The sequence below is a fragment of the Aquila chrysaetos genome, chromosome 13, assembly GCF_900496995.4.
Source record: "Aquila chrysaetos chrysaetos chromosome 13, bAquChr1.4, whole genome shotgun sequence".
NCBI classification, from domain to species: Eukaryota; Metazoa; Chordata; class Aves; order Accipitriformes; family Accipitridae; genus Aquila; species Aquila chrysaetos.
In genome coordinates this window covers 3,202,039-3,222,347 of record NC_044016.1, presented here as the reverse complement: position 1 = coordinate 3,222,347, position 20,309 = coordinate 3,202,039, and the positions used below count along the sequence as shown (strand labels likewise).

Genomic DNA, 20,309 nt, shown 5'->3' with positions numbered 1-20,309 from the left:
TTTTCCAGCACAGCAAATGCTTAGCCTTGCACATAAACCTTTGAACTCGCTGTGTTGTTTCAGGCACCCGAACCACTAATTAAAAAAGAATAATTTAAAAGAAAGCGTAATCTCACCTGCAGAAGAGGAAAATTACTAAATACTTAATTCTTCTCTTGTACACAGTGAACTAGAAAATAGGCAGAGTAAGCATGTGTGTGTGTTTGTGGGAGATTCTGTGTTTAATCCACGCATTTCATAATGTTTAAAAAGATACATTCACCACTGCACAGCTGCATCCACACAGGTCACTGCTGTATGACTCAAAACCTCATTAAAGCATCAATTCAAAGAGTGGTGAAGCTTTTCATATAGCTGTATTCAGCTTCAGATCAGGGCCCTAATGTCAAGGTCTACACTGCCTTTCCCACGTCAAGAAGGATCCAGTTCTGGAGATGCATGCACTGCATGCAACGGTTTTAACCTTGCCACTTTTACTTGCAAAGGACTATACACATTTAGAACCACTTAGAGATTCAGTAGACTCATTATTTCTGTACCAAGTCCAAGCATTTAGATCAACCCCTCTTCGACTTACACAGCCTTACGTTTTGCAAAATAAAACTAATTTAAGAATCCCTGCTTCTTTTTACATAGGGCAATCACCCATGACCTCCAAGAGCCTTTATTATGCTTTATTTTTAGCCCCTCCTGCTCTGCCTGATCTGGTAAGAGAGCCACTTTAGCTCAGAGAAGCGTGAGCTGCAACACTCCAGTGCACAGTTGAGAGCTGGGGCCAGTATTGGGTATACCCAAGAGAAAAACAGTACTTTTGCGACAGCAGCAGCAGCTCAGCATTAAAACACAGAACAGGAAAGCAACAAATACTCCTAATTATTCTAGATAAGAAAATTATCTGCAAAGTGGAATGCCAGAATCTCAGAAATACATGCGCACAACCTTCTTATCAGACATGGTATCTCATTTTCTTCAGCAATCAGGACCTCCTTCGAGGACCCATTCTATTTCTCATGGTGGTTGGTCTACTTTTCTCATTCCCTGTGTTTTTAGCTACTGGGGATAATAAGAATATGGATTAATGACTGATTTTAATGTCATGTAACACTGGTAACATACATACAATGCAGTAATTATATAAGCAACTGTCTCTATAATCACTCTTCAAGGAATCACTATCTACAAATCTGCCACTTTGCCTTTAAAAGTACAACCCTAACCTGTCAAAATCAAATTGGATTTTCATTAAAATACGGCAGGAGTTAAGCAAATAAGCTACGGAACCATGCCTTGCAACAAATCAGTATTTCATGCCATAATTTATACTCTGGAGAGCCAAAGTAGAAAGACATTTATGTAAAACAGGACCTTTCCTTTTTTTTTTTTTTTTTTTTTTTTTTCCCCCTACTTTTCCTCTCCAACAGAAATCCAGTGAAGCTTCAGAAGTGCCAACACCTATAGCCATACCTGTTAGGGGCTAAGCTATACTGGGCACTGAAGAGATTATGGATGTTAACCACGACGAATAGGAATGCCTGTGTTTGACCTACACCACTTTTGCTGTTCGCCACAGGACACATACTAAAGCACCAGGATATTTAAAAAAGAAAGGAGATGAAGGAATATTTTGTATTACCATGTAAAACGCACAGATGTTCACAAAGGCAAGAACTACTTTAATCAACTCCTTGAAAGACAAAAGTGGCTTCAGCTTTGTGCACCAACTCCTGCATCCAAGGCTGCTCTGTGTAATGAGTGCAATTTCCCCTCTAAAGGCAGCATCTAATTTCTCGTTTTCATTAAAGGTTCAACATTCTTAAATGAAAGACAATTAAAATAATTTCAAAATCAAACAGCAAAAAAGCCAGAATTGCTTTACAACCAAACTCTTCCCCTAATTGCTCTTTAAATTCATCTCCCACTCCTGGTCCCCTCCCATATATCAACTGGACTGAAGTAGAAGTTTTCAGAAGCAAGCATGAATTCCTCTGGTGTAATTCCACTAACTGGGTCTTTAGGTCTTACTAGGCGTTGCTCCCCCTGCTGCCAGGAGGGAATTTTGCTTGGATAAAGACCGACATCTACCAGCTTCTATGTCTTCAACAGGTTCTGCAGAAGTTCAGATCATTAAGAGAGAAGCCCCTGGATTAGGATTATTTGGTCAGTTGTTTCATTATTACTGAGACATCTTCTTAAATAAATGGACTGTTGCTAACAGGCCACTTTAGTAGAGAACGTGGTTATGCCAGATAATGACACAGTTCATGTACAGAAATATTTCTCAGCTAATAGATGTCTTCCTTCAGATGACGGTGAAAGGCCAACCCAGAGGTCATGAGACATTGTCAGGGTCAAGCATTCTTTGTCAACATTTTGAAACACACATATGCAGAACTAGAACATATCATGTAGCCTTTGTTACCTCCCCCAAAATGTTTTACTCTCGTTATTATAATAAACACAAAATGGTGATGACTTTTAAAAAACACCAACTCTGAAGAAGGCATCAGCGGCTTGAAAACAGCCGGTGTCAGGGAAGAAGCATCTGACAAATATCCAATAACAAGAATCTAGCTTAGGCTTTGTCAGTAACCAGTAATGCAAATCCTCATTACGGTACATAAATATGTTTATGCTTACATTTTGTACTTGTAACTTGTTCGAGTCTTGCTATATTAAAACAATGCCTAGTGAAACAATAGAAAAATAGAATAGAAAAATATGTTCACTGTTCAGCATTCCTAAATAACTAATTTAAAGGCCCAAACATGCAGCACTGGACATTTTTTTCCTGCCTAAAGCATTCTAATACATATCTACTGCTAGAAAGGTCCATCTAAAACTGTAATGCTAGAGGAGAACTTCAGAAACAGGAAGTTTCTGGACTTTATGACCCAGAAATCCTTTTTCAGTCTTATGTTCTCACCTTAGGTAACTATGAGTAAGTTCCTGTGTGGGTGAATGAACCACTATAAGTTTTTGTTAAAAATTTGTGTCTTCAGCTAGACTTCCCTGCCTTCAGTCAGAGGTGCCTCTTAAGTGAATTGAAATTTGGTAGCTGGAAAAGGCTATGACATTTCTCCCATGCCAGTGGTGGGTGGAGACTCTTTCTATATATCGGGAGATTCAACAAAGCCATTTCTTTCCGGTTTAGAAATAGCAAGGCTAAATTTGTTTGATGTCCTTTATTTGTACCTGATAGAATCTCCCTCTCCCCAAAAGCAAACAGGCAATAAAAAATGCAAGTACAGAACTAGGCAAGCAAATCATCACCTGTAACTCCCCCAAGCGGGGGGTGGGGGGGGGGAAGTGAGGGTGAAGGGGGGGAAAAAGGGTTTTCTTCGGCTCATCCCAGGGTTTTGGTATGTAAGGCCACATTCCTGCTGGAGAGCTCTCCAGCCTGCACCACTACCTCCCTCCCAGTTTAACTCCCAGTCCTGCTGCTGTTTTAGCATGGAGGCGGATGCCAGGACACACGCAAACACTCGCTCCTCTTTCTGGCAGCTGCTTTTTTTGTGGCATTGTGCCTGATCACCTTATCAACACACACCTCAAAACGTGACGTCCCCCAGGTAATCTCACAGATGTATAGTTTCCATAGGCTCTCCCAACCATAAAACTGTTTGCAGGTGACAGCCTGCAGCAAAACTGGCCCAGACTTCATTCTCTTCCAGCTTCCCCCTTTTCAAGTAACACTTTCGCGATCTTTAATCACAGAATATCACAGAGCTTTTGCAACAATTCCAACTCGCTATCCTCCTTCACATCCAGAAAACTGAATCCCCACAGTGATAAGCTTTTCGGCCCTTTTTTTCCACATAGAAGTCTTCTATCGAAAAGGCTTTAAGACCTTGCTAAGCTATACATGTCCCAGTCTACCTTGCATCATTTCCTTTGCCATGTTACTTCTGACACGGAAAATGGCCTTTATGAAATTAAGGGCTCCAACAGTCTAGTTGCACATTTCAGGTTCCACCACATAATTTTCACATTTAATATAAACAGCTCCTAATGGCTACATTGGGTGAGCAAAGTGGAAGGGATACCTATTTTATTAAACCTGGCAAAAACCCGGCTAAAACCTGACTTCATTATAAAATCCCCAAACTCTCTCTCCCCCAATGCCTTATGTTTACTGATGCATCTCAGAAGCCACACACTGAAAATGGTTTCTAATGCGTTTTCTAAAGGTTGGCTGAAATACATGTATAGATATAAGAAACCACTTTTAATGAGCATCGTCTTTTCAATTCTCTGGTTGAATGGATCTCTTGATACTGGAAACTTTGGATCTCAGTTGCTTTATTTTGAGCCTGATATTCCTCACACTGTTCCACACTCAGCTGTGATAGCAAGCTGGCCTCTGCTGCTGGCCATTTATTCACGGGCAAGAAACTTCCCTTTTGTGAAATACCCCATCAGGCAACTTTGCTCACTGGTTGCTTCCAGCAGCACACCACCACCTGACAGATAAATGCCAGAAGTATCGCGAACATCAGCTGAAACAATCCCACCCTGCCCTGCCTCTGTCTTCTCTGGAGAACTTTGGCATCAATCAACTGCATATTCAGCTACTTACCAGTTTCTCCAGGCTGCTTTCACTCCTCCCCAAACCAGCCCAATTCACACCTGCTTATGTTTTTTCTTGTTACAGCTTTGGGAAAACACAAATTTTTGGTATTTAATCTTGCTCGGTATTTAACAAGCTTCTCCAGCATCACTGCAGCCCTTCCCAGTGGCAAACACACAACTCCTGTACTTTGCAGATTGCCACCAACTGCTTATCTGTTTAATCCTGCATTTTGGTAAATCTCACTGTGATATGGAGATGGACAGTAATCGTCAAGGAATGTGTGCTGTAGTCTATGGGGTCAAAGCCTGCCTGCACCTGCCCTCCGTTCAGGTCTTGCTGGAATTGAAGTTTTCATAAATGTAGAACAAGAAGAAAATAAAACTTCCCTGTTGCCTGCTGCAGCCCAAATCCTGTCTCTGTGCTCCCATGTGTTACCCTTGCTCTTTGGCAGTGGAATTTGGGAATCCTCCTCGTGTCTCAGAATACCACAAGGATAAACTGTAAAGTCTCTGAAGAGATTTGTTTTCTCTTTCTGGAAGGTTAAGATGCCCATGTCATCCTAGGTTGTTTTTTTCAAAGGGACTACAGGAGTTTCCAAGACTGGTTTCCCAATCACTGCGTCATATAAGAAATATTATAAAATTCTACAATTTATTTAATCCTCTCTTCCACCACCTCTAAGAGATTAATCAGTGTTGACTACACTGTTTTACAGAGTGCTCTTGAGGACGGTATCAACTGAGAAGTTCAGGGTAGCATGTCTTTCCAAAGAAGACTCTCTGCCTGAAATCAGATTACTCCAACACAATCTTTTCCCTTTGTATCAGGGCTGAGAGCTATCTGTGATCATTCTCAAATACATAAACTGTCCTCCACAGCTGAATCGCTGCAGAAAAAAATGGGAGACTACATATCAAATATTTTTACAACTCTGCCCGAGTATAAAAATACGCACACACGGGGTCCCGTTTTGAAGGAGAAGCTGCCAATTAGCTGTCCCCACAAGGCTAATTTATAACTCTCTGTGACTTCCACAGCCGTAGCCCACAGCTGCATGCAAGATTCAAAGTACCTGCTGAGGGACGAATCCTTTCAGAGACTTTTCACTTTGTTGTTCTGAATAACCCTTCATCAGTTTTCTGAGCATAAAAGCACACTGGTGTGTGACCTTGGGAAGGGTGCCTTCTTCATGGGTATGGCGTGCAAAGGCAGGAATCAAAGCTGGCAGGCTTGCAAGATCCTGGTGGCAGACGGAGGGTTATAGCATATTGGTTGCTTTGTTTTAAAAATATTCCGAAGGCAGGCTCTTGCACTGAGATCCCTTCCCCTTTATACTGATATGGCTCTAAGTGGGACTACTGCATGTGAGCTGCTGGCACGTTGTGCAATTCCAGAGGAGCAGGTATGGAGCAGGGGCAGATGCAATGATGCTCAGCTGAATTTTCAGCCAGAAAGAAACAACAGATATCAAGAAGCAAGTATTGCTCCCAGCCATTTCAGGGGAGTGCTGGTTCTGAAACCTGAGTATAACACTGTCTTCCACTGTAAATGAGGCTAAAAAATAAAAAGAAGAAGAGACTGCACTACCAAAAGCAGCAGAGACAGTTACAAGACTCTTATTTTGAGATTTTAATTGGCATGAAATCGATGGTAAGGCGAGCACCGCTGTTTCCCCTGATTTGACCTCTCCAGTGCGAGATAAACAAAACTTCCCTGATAAAGACTACAATCTCAACTCTTAAAATTTATCTGGTAGTCAGTCAGCCACCTGCTTCATATAGACAATCTAATAAAATTAGAGATCCTTGGAATGAAGCCAGTCTTTTGCTCAGTTCAGCATCCAGACCTGGCCGGCTCCCTCAGCTGGAGAGATCACGGGTTGGACACACACACCACGCTTACGGCCCAAAATCAGGCCACCAGCACAAGGAGGAGTATTGGTGGTTTCATCGCAGATGGCACCCCTGTGCATGTGCTACGGTAGTGTTCCCCACTGAAACTCCTCTTCTTTTTTTGGAGACTGAGAGCACCTGCTGACCGGAGCATCCTTTCCAGTATTTCAGAGCCAGAATAGCTCACATGGAAATCAGATCCAGCAACTTACGCAGTTACTAACATTTCCATTAGGTCTACATGAAATTTCAAAGAAGAAAAAAAAAAAACCCCAAACTTTTTTTGACTGCTGACCTCACTAATGGCCACAGGTCTGAGGACCATATTTGGTAGCAGTGTCTAACTTGCAGGACCACCCTCTGAGGGCACTCAGAGACAAAACTCGGCATATGTAGACCATGTAGTAGTTTCCTGAACTCCCACTCTCAATTATTTTGCAAGGCTCACAGGATATTCCTGTCTTTCCTTTCTTCCGAGAATATCCTTCCCCCTCCCAGTTACCAGCACTAACGCAATTGAGCATACATACATGCAAAACCATTCACAGGAGGAAGGAATGCCACCTCCAAATTAACAAACTTTCGCTGGAGGAAAAAGACCACCTGACTCCAAAGAAGTAGCTTACCGAATTGTTGACTTATTTCAGTTCATACACATACATGCAAAATGCTGAATTGAGAATAACTCAATGGCACCTGGAAGATGCAAGCATGATTACACTTTTTCTAACATAATTATTAGACTGTCAACTTTAACATTCAAGATAATTTCAACTCAAGACACAATTCATTTGTCACTCCCAATACCCTCTATTAGATAGGTGTCCTGTTCTGGGACACTGGTACTAGAGGAAAAGCTCAATAGAGAATATTCATGGAAAAAGAAAATTATTTTTAATATCTGAAAATAATGGCACTAATGTTTTAGTATAAGACCATGTGAAATAAAAGGCAGTTTGCCAAGCTCACCAAGAATTGAATGTGGGTTAGTTAAACAGTGACACAAACTTTCTCCAAAATGCCAGAATAACGTGATTAATAACTGTTTTGCTCAATTCTTGCTTGGATCCTCCAATTCAGTTAGAACCTAGAAATTATCTGGCATATTCATAAATGAATGAGGAACGTGAAGTTCCCAGAAATAGGGGAAGGAACAGGAGTTACTACATTCAAGCTAGAAATACAGGTAATCCTGCACTCACACAGTGATTTGGCAAGGAAGTGGGGCCAGAAAGAACAGGACCTACAATGCCAAGCCCTTGGCTAAGAGACATGCAGACTATAGTCAGGCTCTGAGTAACACCAGTTTCCACATTGTGAGAGAATGTTGTTTAACCAACATTTTTCACAGCTTCATCTGCTCTTACTCTAGTTATCAACACGGCTAAGGCAACATCTTTCCATTTTGCTCCCTGTAGCTCATCAGCACTACAGGCATATGTCATGCTCTAATAGTCTGATAAACAACTGAAGCTGCTGATAGTTGATTCAAGGGGAATAATGTTATTTTCTGGGGTCATCTTATTATTTAGTAATCTCAGATGGTTCTGTTTAATTAATCACAAATAAAAGAAAATCTTCTCTTGGAACTGAAATGAATTACAGCTGGGGTAGGCTTTCAATGGGAATTAGTCACTTCCCACTGTATTTTTAGATCATTTACCCAGGTTACTTTCAGTTGCTTTATTTCTATGCACAACAATACCTGAAGTTGAAAAGCTGACTTCAATCCCTGAAGCTGTCTGGATGCCGGGTTGTAAAAAGAATAACACAAAGTCTACTAGAGCAGTCAAGTCAGTCTCGGCACAATGCAAGGCAGGAGCAAGGGTCATGGATCAGCTGCCAGAGCTCCTCATCCTGCAGTGGCTGCGCACTGGAAGAATGCTCCCACTGTCATAAAAGCTGCTGCTCTTTCCTGGTTCAGATAAATCACCTATATAGCAATGGGGAACAGATATTACAGACAGTTTGGACGCAAGAAAATTGTCTCAGACTTTTTTGGGACTAGGTTTGACCACCTCAGTCGCCTATTTTAGACTGCCAGAAAACAAAGATTAGATAAAGTGACAGATACATTCCTATGGGCTTAAAAGTTGCTATTATTTCCTTTGTAACTGTCTGCTGCACAAAAACAGTGAGATGTGAATGTCAGTCTGTATCCTTTCTGCCTCACACATCATCACCAGTAACCCTGAAGGAGTATTTTGCAAAGGTCGCTTCTGCAGCCTTTTCAGATGTCTCCGCTACCACTTTACTTATGTTATTCCCTAGATATCCCCAGCAGAAAGGGGAATTGCGTAGTGACAGAAATTTTCTGCACAGGTAAAGCTGCAAAGGGAAGAGTTAGGGCTGGTAAAGATGACAATTCTCAGTGTACCTTATGGAAAAATGTGGGGTCTTACTCTGTTATGCCTCTAGGTAAAAATGGTGCAACCGGCACTTTAGCACTTAAGATACAGGCAGAAAGAAACAAATTACACTGATTCTCTCTTAGCCGTTTCGTGCGCCCTGACCCCTGCAAGAGTTAGCAGAAATACCTTACTGTCTGTTAAGTTAGCTAGAGTAACTTCAATAAACAGAAAGAGGAGTAACAGAAGGGCTCTCCTGTAAAGTCTCTTCCTAACCAAAACTAAACAAGGTGTCCATAAGCCAACGCACACTGAATATGCCAGGGGACTCCTGTGGAGATCTCCCGCTGGTCCAGACTGAGTTTAAACTCATTTAAAGGATGCAAACTGCATGTCTCGGGGCTAAGCCTAAAGATGAATAAAGGTGCAATGCCCTAGCGTTGTGCCCTTTGTGCCTAGGACGAGAAGAGAGTTATTTCTGGCGCTGATGCAACATGTGCTGAAATCAGTCACCGATGCTCACGTGGGATGCGGCAGTTCCGCAGACGCAGTTGTCGGCGAGGGCCCGGGGCTTCTCAGGCTGTTCGGTGCAGATGGACATCTTCTATGAAATCACAAGCTACATTTTTAGCTTGGCTTTGCAAACCGCTGTGAGGTTGGCATGGGCTGGGGGAAGTGAGCTTGCCCAGGATACGGCGGTTGACGTTGACATCAACCTCGCAGAACATATTTGCATTTGGGAGTGGAGCTTACCGGAGGGGATTTTTTTACTGACCCGCTGTGATTTTGCCTGAGCGGTCTCCCACGCCCTTCTCGCTGCCACCTCGCTGCTCTGAAAAGCGACGGAGGTTTGTTCTTTGCCAAACTCCATTGTATTCATTCCTCAGCTTCCCCATCTTTGGTGCATTTCTGACATTTAATACCAGTATTTAATATACCTGTGTTATATGTAAAGTGAAATCGTGACTTTTCGTTCGCTGTCCTATCCCTGTTACTAAGCAATTGTTACATGAATGAGGAACTCAAAAATATGCTTTACTCCTAAGTGCCATATGAACTTCATTTTTGCTTCTACTGTACAATATACACAAAGTTGCTCGTTTTCTGTGTGCTTTCTGGGCAACACATTTCTTAAAGACACTTTGGTCATGCAAGATAAAACAGGTGAAAACCAAAAGCCATTCTCCACTTCTTCGATGCAGCTGTGCCCCAGGTGTATATTCTGCTTTAAGGGAGCTGTAAAAATTGGTAGCGGTCATAGAGCAGACACACAGCCCTGGGCTCTTAACCCCCCTTTTCCTGATGCTGAACTTGCTCACCAACTTTGCTAATTTACTGGTTTTGGTTAACAGTACAAATAACCTCACAGACAAATTCTGAAAATCCAATGAAACCCCTGAACGACTAAGGTGAAGCAGGACTAAACAACAGCCCAGAAAACCAAAGCACGTCCCCCATCCTCCGGTACGGAATAATACAACATGATGGTGTAGCCTTCACAATGAGAGTGAACTAGCAAGGGAGTTTTGAAAATAGATAGGAAAGGGAATAAAAGAAATCAGAAGAACTACAAGAAAGAAAAAAACAAATAAAAAACTTGTGGAAACTTAAAGAAAGTACTTTAATTCTTCACTTCACGAAGTTGAGTTTTTATTGGTTTGCAGCCACACCACAGCCAATTTAGATAAACCAGCGAACAAGACACTAACATTATTGTGACCAAGAAATGCAATTTACTCTGTGCAAAAGCCCACAACTTACTATATTAATTTCTGGATTTGTGCCAAAAACATACAGCCAGACTCAAACCAGAAGGTGTTCCAAGGTCCTGGACGTTACAGCCTATCAGTGTGAGAAATGCCTTACCACCTGAAAGCTTCCCAGCTCTTCACTGGCAAATAATCATTTAGCTCATGAGATGGAATTTAAAATGAATCATTTTGGTGAAAATACCATCTTGCTCATTTTCCACTTCACTTCTGATATACTTTTAGCAACAATCAACCAAGAGATAGCTAGGTTCAGAAATCAATTAATATGTTCTTACCTACTTGGACTTTATACTCTGTGCTATTCAGACTTCTGCCAAGAATAACATGTCAATGACATTAAAGTCAATGACAAAACTTCCATCGACCTTAAGGATGGTAGAATTTCACCCTAACTCCACTTTTTTTCGAAACCCACCCACACTGCTGCACAGGACTAACCTGTGTGTCCACAGTGCCCAGATTTCCTGCATATACACACTGCTGCACAGGACTAACCTGTGTGTCCACAGTGCCCAGATTTCCTGCATATACAAAACACACTTTCTAATCTCTGGCCTTTCCACTTTTTTTTAAAGGTTGCACGCATTTTTTTCCTTACGCAGTCTAATGCATTGCATTGGTAGAGAAAATAAAGCAGTATTTCTTGCTAGTAGCAATCTGGATGTATGGGTACAGAACAATAATCTGACCTCCTTTGCAGCATCCCGTCGAAAACAGACCAGCCACAGCACGTGGGCTCCACAGAAACAGTCCCAACAGGTACTTCTTTGAAGGAACTACGGATGAGTAACTGCAAGGGTTTCGTTGGCTGCCTGTTGACGTACAGTCATCCCACACCCTTTCAAAAAGCTGTTGACTGTAAGTTTTGCCCTCAGCCCCTACACTGTCTCATCTTGATATGGTACTTTGATTGGAGGCTTTACCTGAAGTTTCACCCAAAAGGGATTGCAAGTAACTATCAGAAAAAAAGGATTAGCCCTACTTATCTGTGTGTGACTATATAGCTAAATCTAATTATGCACCCTGCAGGGAAAAATAAAAAACAATTCAGATGTAGACAAAGATAAAAACAGAGAGGCAATGCAGAAAAGCATAGCAAAATACTGTAATCACTCAGGCTACCCCACAAGAGCAACCTCTCATGCTTCTGTCAGACTCTTCCTGGATCTGCTGCTTAGAGCAGCTTGCAAGAGCAGGACAAAACACCCTATGGATTGAAAAACCATGTCAGAAATCTAAAAACAAAGAGAGAACAATAGAGCCAGAAATCCACAGTAACTACTGGCTGAACATGCAAAACAAGTGTAAAATTATTTTTTGTGTCAGAAAAGCTGATCAGTTAGTCACTGAAAAAAACTTAGCTAATTCGTAAGAATTAGTAACATGAAACTGAATGACTAAACTTTATATTAATATACACAACTAAAAATAACGACAGAATATTTCAAGCTATTGAAAATGTCAACCAAAAAGTTATGAAAACCATTTACTGTTTATCAACAAGTTCCAACTGTCAAGCTTCTTCTTGGCTAAGACTGAACTTGATGTTTTCTTCATCTATTTACCTTGATCACTTCTTTATATACACACAACCCAACCAAGCTGTGACACCATCTCTAACAGTGTCAAGACATAAAGAGCTCCAAGGAGAGGAAACAACTGCTCTAAGCTGTGGCAGTGGGTGACCCAAGGCAGAAGGGTGCCAGCAGAGTGAGAAATCGTTTTACAATATGGAGCTGCTATAGTTCACATGGCCACTGAAAAAAGACACCATGATTTTCAGTAGCTGTGAGGAGGGAGAGAAGACAGATGAACAGGTAGTGGTCCAAGATCTCCTAGGGGCTATTTCCCATTTGGATTGCAGCAGGTTAGATCGTTCCCTCATCTGTGTCACCAAACTACCCTCATGATAGTACTTTTGTTAAATCATCTATCTGGCACAGCAGCAAGTTCAGAAGAATGTGATTTTTATTTTGAAGCATCGGTATTTTAGTCTTTTCTGTGCACCTCTCTTCGTTGGTACTCCACATGGGTACCTTTCATAATGGCAACAGAGAACGACTGAACCTCCTCTGCATTTCCTCCTCACGGTAAAGCCATGCTGACAACTCTTAACTTTTTATGTCATCTCAAATGCACAAGGTCAAAAAATAAATCCTCTCGCACTGTGACTGGGATTTCTTGCTAAATCAGCATTACTCCAAGACATAAAGTGCAGTTGAGTTTTTAAACCTTGTCCTTAGGCTGTTTGTCTCCTCTGAATTCCTGGTAAATATTGATTTTGGATTTAAAGGTCCAGCTGCCCACCTAATCAGGTTGCCCTGGTGTATACAAACTTTGACCGATTAATGGGTTATTTCAAATGCGCAGATACCTCAAGGACTAAAGAACATGGACAACGTGAACTTTTCTTCTCTTGCTTTATGCCATAAGGTTTTAGATCAAACTATCCCTTTACAGAAATATAGGCTTGCCCTTCAAGATACAACCACCAACCAGATTTTTGTGTGGATTTCTTTTTCAGATGCATCTAAGGGAAATCTGCCTAGCCTTAGTTACAATCAATCTTAAAATACCAGAAAAATCATTTGATATTAAACTTGAGACCACATGTTGGCTTTTAAGATATTCGTAACTGTAGCAGACCTTATATTAAGCAAATGGAATTCATTTTGTAGACATTATCCGGATGCATCTCTCCACAGGTGAGCTACCATCTAGGCAGGTTTAATAGACAATTCCTCAGGCTGCCCTGGCAATTACTCCTGTGCTGACCTGGAAGGATCATTAATATTAGGGAGTTGAGAGGCAATTCAATTTCCACTCTGGCTCAGCCCTAAGCTTCTTCTAAGTAGATGCTGTCAGCTGTGTCAAATTATATATGATGCCTAGGTGATGTGGAAGACTATTAGGAACAGAGCTGGGAATGGCAAACTCAATTCACAAAGTTTTCAGCCTGAGCTTGAATAGTGGCCTAAGATACCAACAGGCCAGAACCATTTGGCATGGGAAAACTAACAACCACCCAACGTATTTTTTGGGTGGGTAAGACGCTATGGGAAGAGCAAAACTAGGTACGGATTAGCCCAGAGCAATAAGAGAAGAACTGCTTTATAGAATTGCATATTAAGAGATTTAAATGTATACAATCAAAAAAAAAAAAAAAAAAAAAAGGCTTAATGGTAGAACTCTGAGGAAGCCCAGCTAACAAATGCAAACAGGATTACACAACATACCAGGTACATCAAAGGTGCAAAGGTTTGATCCTCAGCCCCACAACCGCAGTAAAAAAACCCACCAAGATAGCTCAGATCCAATTCAGCAGGTAACCTTTTCACAATCATGAAAAAAGCCCCCCAAAACGGTAACTCCTCTCAACACAATGGTTACAACCTGTAAACCAGGATAAATCTGAACAGCCGTTGCCCCCACTTTATTATCCCGATTCATTTGAAAGAAAACAACATATCAGAAAAGCTTTCCCCTTTTACTTGCTACCTAATCAGGTGGAAACTAGACATTTATGTACAGACAGAAACTGCTGCTTCATCGCTTTAAAAGCCCCTGTACCTCTTTTGGCAACCCTCATCTTCACCTTTGTCTTTGCTCGCTATCGTGATACACCCGTCCCACCTGGTGCCAGCTCTGGTTTTGCCAGCGGAATTCCCATGGTGCACGCAGGCATGACAGTGCCACGGCATTTTAACTCTTCTCGGGGAGAATAAGGAGCGAGAAAAGATCACGCACCTCCCCGAAGGAGCTGAGTGCTCTCACACAAACACATACCTTTCTGCTTGTTTTCAGGTAATATGGAAAGCTTTGTAACCGATGCTCTTTTAAATTAGATGCCTTGGAGGTTTGTTATTTATAAATAAATAAATAAATAAATGAACCCCCCTTGCTCTTCAGTATTAGAAACAAGCAAATGAACAATCAATCCATCTTTAAGAAATACACAAACACTTTCATTATCATAAACATGCAGCGATTTACCCTCCCCCAAAAGATTAGAATGAACTCATTTAAAAATGAAGCTACTTTGCATTACATATATCATGAAATATTAGTCAATCAGATATAGTCATTCATTTGTACGCAATTTTTCTTATCAAAACATGCATATAACTCACAGGAATTCCAGTTGTGCAAATGCTCACTGAAAAAAAACCAAATCAAAACAAATACACACATACGTACACACACACATACACGCATATTCTGAGCCAAAATGAAAAGCATGCATGGTCAGGGTTTAAGCATCATTTCAGGCAAAATAATTGCTAGATTATTAAAAAGAAAGCAGCCTGGCAACTATTTGAAGCAGTTTTTATTCATGCTTTTATTTGATTCTTCTCAATTTTCCTTTCCTTTATACTCGTTTGTAGCAAACATGCTAAAAAGCATCTCTATTGTTTAAAAAAGCAGAAGAGAAAAAACAGAAGCATCCATGCTCTGGGTACCAAAGCGTTATTTTCTTGGAGCAGAAAAGAAAAAAAAGCCCACCAAAAAATCGAACAATTTAAAAGCTTTTCTATATTTAAAACAGATATCGTGCAGAAATTTGATCTTATTATTAATGACATGCAATCCCCAAGGAGACATATTCTAATTTAAAAAAAAAAAAAAAAAAAGTCATTTTCAGTAATCGGTGCAAATGCCTTTTTTTTTTTTTTTTTTTCTCCTCTTTCTCCTCCTTGCTGTCAGACTAATGGTATCTTAAACCCTGCATGCTGCAGTGCTTCGCCTGTGAGAGAAGAAGCTACCTGAGAGTTTTCACAGTGCCATCTCATATCCATGTCTGCCTGGCTACCCTGCGTGCTTACAGCTTTTTTTTTTTTTTTTCTCTTTCCCTCCTCTTTTCACCACCCCCACCCTTCCCCCCCCCCTTCCCCTCCCTTAATTCTTAATGGAAATCCTAGGAAATTTAGTCCATCCTCTGAAATCAATACTGGTGACAGCCGCGCTCCCTGCCTCCGCGGGAGACGAGGATGATAAATGGCCTGCGCATCAGCCCGGCCTATCAGTGCCCGCCACACATGGCGGCGGGGAGGAGGAGAGGAGAAGGAGAAGGAGAAGGCGCCCGCCGACACGTGCCGCCGCCAAGCCAATGGCCGCGCCCGGCGGCGCGCAGCGGGGGGAGGCCGCCTGTGGTGAACCGCCGCCGAGGGCCGCGCTGCGGAACGGAGCGGAACGGAGCGGAACGGAACGCCGCCCGCCCGCCGCTGTGGGGAGGGAGAGAGCGGATCCTCCACGCCCCGAGCTGGCGCAAGGCGGGAGGGAGGATGGCGGGAGGAAAATGGCGGGAGGAGGGGGGAGCGGGGGGGGGGGGGGGGGGGTGTTGTCTCCCGTCGCTTTACTGAGGTGAAGTGATAAGCCAGAGCCCGCTCCCCCCCCTCCAACCCCACAAAATGGAGGTGTTCGTCTTCATTTCGGAATCCCTCCCCCCAAATACTGCAGTGTGTCCGTCCCCCCCCCCCCCCGCACAAAGCACCTCGAGCGGGGGCACGGTGCGGGAAGCGACAAGGCGCGTTTGGGCCGCCCTAGGGAAAGCCGGTCGGTACCGGACATCCGCCATCATCAATCACCGGCGAGGAGCAGGCCGATGGCCCGGCGCTGCGAGGAGAGCCAGGTGCTGGGGGTAACCTCAACCCGCGAAAACGGTTTGGGCAAGGTAGTCCACAAACCCCCAGAAATCCAACCGTAATGTCTAGTCAACAGATACCCTTTAAAACAATACAATTTTAGTTCCAATTTGTCCCAGTGAGAATCCCCCCCCCTTTTTTTTTCTTTTCCTTAACAGTTTCAGCAAATCCCAACGGTTGCAAGAGTTAAAAGTTACCAAGCGCCCACCTTACTCTTCTGTAGCGCTTTTCCAGAAGCCCTCAAAACTACTTTGAATAATGGATGTCTATGCTAAGGAAAAAGACGGGTGAGATCCAAAAAAGTCGGGTGAAATTAACTTTGCAGTTCCCCTAACAGGAGCTCAGAGAAGATAAGGTTGCCCTGACATGCCTTACCCTCAGGCATCCATTTTAGTGGCAGCGTATGTTGCGTGTTTCTAAAGGCATTTTGAACTTGCCACACCATTTGATAAACCACGTGTACGTTACTGCTAATGGCCAAATCACGTGGCGGTAAAACAAAGCTAATGCCGCGTCTTGATAGACTGCATCATGGAAAATAAATTAAAATGGATTGTCAAGCTCTCCTCTGTATGAAAAACGTCTCCCTCCTCTAAACACAGAGCTAGGTTCGACCCTAAGGTGTGTGGCTGAGTATATTTGGTAGACCTGCATAGTAGTGCCTGGATTTTTAATATTCAGTTATTAAATTAGAAGCACACGTAATAGGTGTCGGCAGTTTTCCTTTCCCGATGAACTGAGGAATAACAACCCAGCTAGATAGCAGCAAGGCTGCTTAATGGACATGGGTGCTGTCTACATACGTTCTTCATTTGGCTGCAATTCTGTCACAACAAAGATAGTTAATGCTGAAAGAAATGCCATGTGGCTTGTCGGAAGTGGCGTTACTCTTTGTTAAATGTCTCTCAGTGCAATGTGGTGCTAATTAGAGAAAAGTCATTGCCCTGAGTCTCTTACACCTGCTCTGTGGCAGAGCCTGACTCTTGACCCTGAGACTGGCAACCTTCAAGACAATGTGCAAGCGGATGGCGCAGAAAGCACTATACTCACTTGTTCTACACATTGTTTTCTAAGTTTGCTTTCTTCTAGTGTGGGCCAGCAAAATTAAAAAGTCCCCTGGAGCTGGACATGGTATTTTGATAGGTCCCACAGTTGTAAATCTCTCAGCATTTCCACTCAGAGCAACTCCTGGCCCTCTGAGGAGCACCCTAGAAATCCCAAGATCTTGACTCTGCACCTTTCCCCTTTGCGAAGATGGCAGAGAACACCATCGGGCCATAATTAACGTGGTTGCTTGTGCAGTGTTTTGCTGCAGGGTGGCAATGGTCAAACCTTCCAGCCTTTTTTGCCCATCCCTTCTCAGGGACCAGGGTGGAAGACAGGAAGGGCGATGCTGATGGCTTGCAGCTGTGCTCTGACCGCCCTTCTGGCATCAGCATCGGTTTCCCTGGGCTGCCTGACAATAACCCCTGTTGGGGCCGTGTCCTCAATGAAAGGAGTTCATCTGGGGGACAAAACAAGTAAGAAAACCGCTCCCATTTTCTTTAAGAAAATTATCTAAATGAGAATATTAAATACCATTTCAAGCGGTCCAAACAATGGGGTCCTTTCACATTCACTAAGTCAAACTTTCATTACCCCAGCATGCGCCTTCCTGAGAGACAGGACTAAATTATCTATAATATTTTGCTTGAGGCAGTATTTTTCAGTAGTGTGATTCTACAATAACACCATTAACAGTAATGGACTGTCGTATGTCCCATGTGCTGTTATTCCGGGGACTAACGTAGCAATAACAGCAATGGTATAAAGGAAGGGTGGCAGATCCTGACTCCTCTCAAGTGCTGAGCAGATGTCTGTAAGGATGGGATGCTATTTGGGAAGCCTGGCCTTGGAGTGCCAGCAGAAATGCTGCAGAGTGCAGCTTGCTGTGAGCTGCGCTAGGTCAGAAAGGTATAATGCACAGATTCTGGGTGCCCAGCAAAAACCAGCTTGTAATAGAATTCCTTCTGTTGGAGAATATCCCTCCATCTAACGAAGTTTGGGGTTTTTTTGCTTTTTATGGAGATGCAGCTGTACCTGTATCACGTGTGACGTGCTGTGGTGTGATATGGAGATACAATAGACAATGTGGTTAGGATAGATTTTACCCAAAGGATGTGAAGACACTGTAAGCATTACAGGCTTAGCAGGGCAAAGCAGTTACAAACACACCTGCCTTTACACTTAAGTACCCGTGAGTTTACATTTAAGTAAATTCCTGAGAGCTTTGTTGAATCAAGGCCAAATATACAAAAAATAACACTAAATGCAAAAAAGCGATGAACCTGAATTTGCTTGAGTACACACTCTTAAGCTGTACATGAGAGTTTTGCTGAATGTATCTATTTTGCCAAATATATACAAAATACCGCTTAAAAACCTGCTTATTGATGCAGTGAGGGATAGGAAATGAGTAGTATAGCATGTATTTCATAGCAAGGGACATGGCGGAAAATATCACAAAGACAAATCTATGTAGTTGCTAAAATGCAGAAACAGCGTTATGCTTGAAAAACCTACACAAAAAATGACATAAAATCCAACATACACAACCGAGAACAGAAGCAGCCAAACTCAAGATTTGATTTAAATCTAAATATGCTACATATTTCATTAACTAGACAAGAACTGTACAGGCATATCATCATTAAAATCCTCGCTACTGCACAGAACAGGCAGTTAAAATTATTGTAATTTATCTAGGAAAAAGATCTACCCAAGAGCAAAAAGGTCCCCAATTTTTTTTTTTTTTTTTCTAATAGCAGATACCATTTTATCCAAAAAAAAAATTGCACCTACAATTCAGGCAGAGGTAGAAGCCTTAAGTTCTTACACTTCAACCTAAGGGCAGGCACAAATTAAGCAGTTTGAGGTCAGAGTGAGACCTTTTATATATAATTAATTTCTGCATGAACAAATAACATACTTAAACCTTGTGTGATGAAAACCCAAAAGCAAACCCAAAAGCACCTGATAGTTTCCAGGAGTTTACCAATAAGTGCGTATACACGTGTCCATGTGCACACATAGCTACAGTCCTAGATAGCTACTTCACAGGCTGAAATACATTACCCACCACTTCTAATGCTCTTAATGAACGTGAAAGTTATGTGAGTTTTAAATAGAAACTTCTACGTGTCCTTGGGGCTTAAATGGGCATTTCAGCTTGAGAGTCACATATCTCTTATGCTCAGGTTGGCCTCTGCTGATGCCCAGCCACCTGCAACCCCCCCAGTACTGTCCTTGGGAAATGTATTTAACAACTTTTAGGTGTATGTGGGTTTGCAGTCTCCAGTGAGTTTTAATTTCATAATTACTCATACGCAAATTCATTCCTATCCAGAGAGAGCTGGCATTGAGGAGGTACCCTTACTCTTTTCACAGGAGAACTGGGACAGAATTTGGGATGTTGTCAACGTGACATCTTCTTCGCTTTCCCCCTGGAGACTTCTGCAAGACTCCACTCTGCTAAACTACTGAACTCTGGGAAATAAATGTCAGTGTCAACACTTTCTGTCATCTCTGCAACACTTTGTGTACTCCGCACCTGTGACAAAATTACCCCCTTCTGGCAGGAAGTCTGTAATCTCCTTCCCGGAGGTCTGAACTTTCCCATCACGCTGTCAGCCAAACTGCGCCCGTCAGGCCAGCTTGCAGATACCTCTGTTCCCATGGATTGTAGGAAAACAAGCTCGACAGTGATGAAAATCTTTAAGAGGACTGCCTTCCGCTGCTCGAAAGGTCAAGATCCTCCTCCTTCTTTAAGCAAATGGAAGCAGAAAAACTGTCACCGGAAAAAATTGGCCTTTCAGGAAACCATAATTTAGATCAATCCTACCTGTTTGGAACTAACAGCTGCCATCAGACTTTAGTCCCAAAGCCCGTACTGCCAAGAAACAGACGAAATATACTCTTTTTGCCGGACACACAAATATTTTCATTGTCTGCTTCCTATGACCTCCTATTTATTATTGCCTACCTTTTTTCTGGTCTTTCCAAATCTTTCTACACCTGGTTAATCAACACAGTCGTAATAATACACA

The 20,309-nt window shown here is 42.4% G+C and overlaps 1 protein-coding gene across 35 annotated transcripts in view; it reads right to left on the bottom strand.

Annotated features, from left to right (window-relative positions):
- The window catches only part of NRXN1 (neurexin 1), a 724,516-nt gene that overhangs the window by 40,209 nt on the left and 663,998 nt on the right, over positions 1–20,309 (bottom strand). For 2 of the 35 annotated variants that reach the window (XM_030035113.1, XM_030035114.1), the window contains exon 1: positions 15,346–15,427. The exons of 32 other annotated variants lie outside the window; for them this stretch is intronic. In XM_030035113.1, coding sequence (XP_029890973.1) covers positions 15,346–15,378 — 33 coding nt within the window. In that variant the 5' untranslated portion in view covers positions 15,379–15,427. Of the gene's footprint in view, positions 1–14,368; positions 14,432–15,345; positions 15,428–20,309 lie in introns of those variants that run through there. One more of the 35 variants, XM_030035112.1, reaches the window with a different exon arrangement.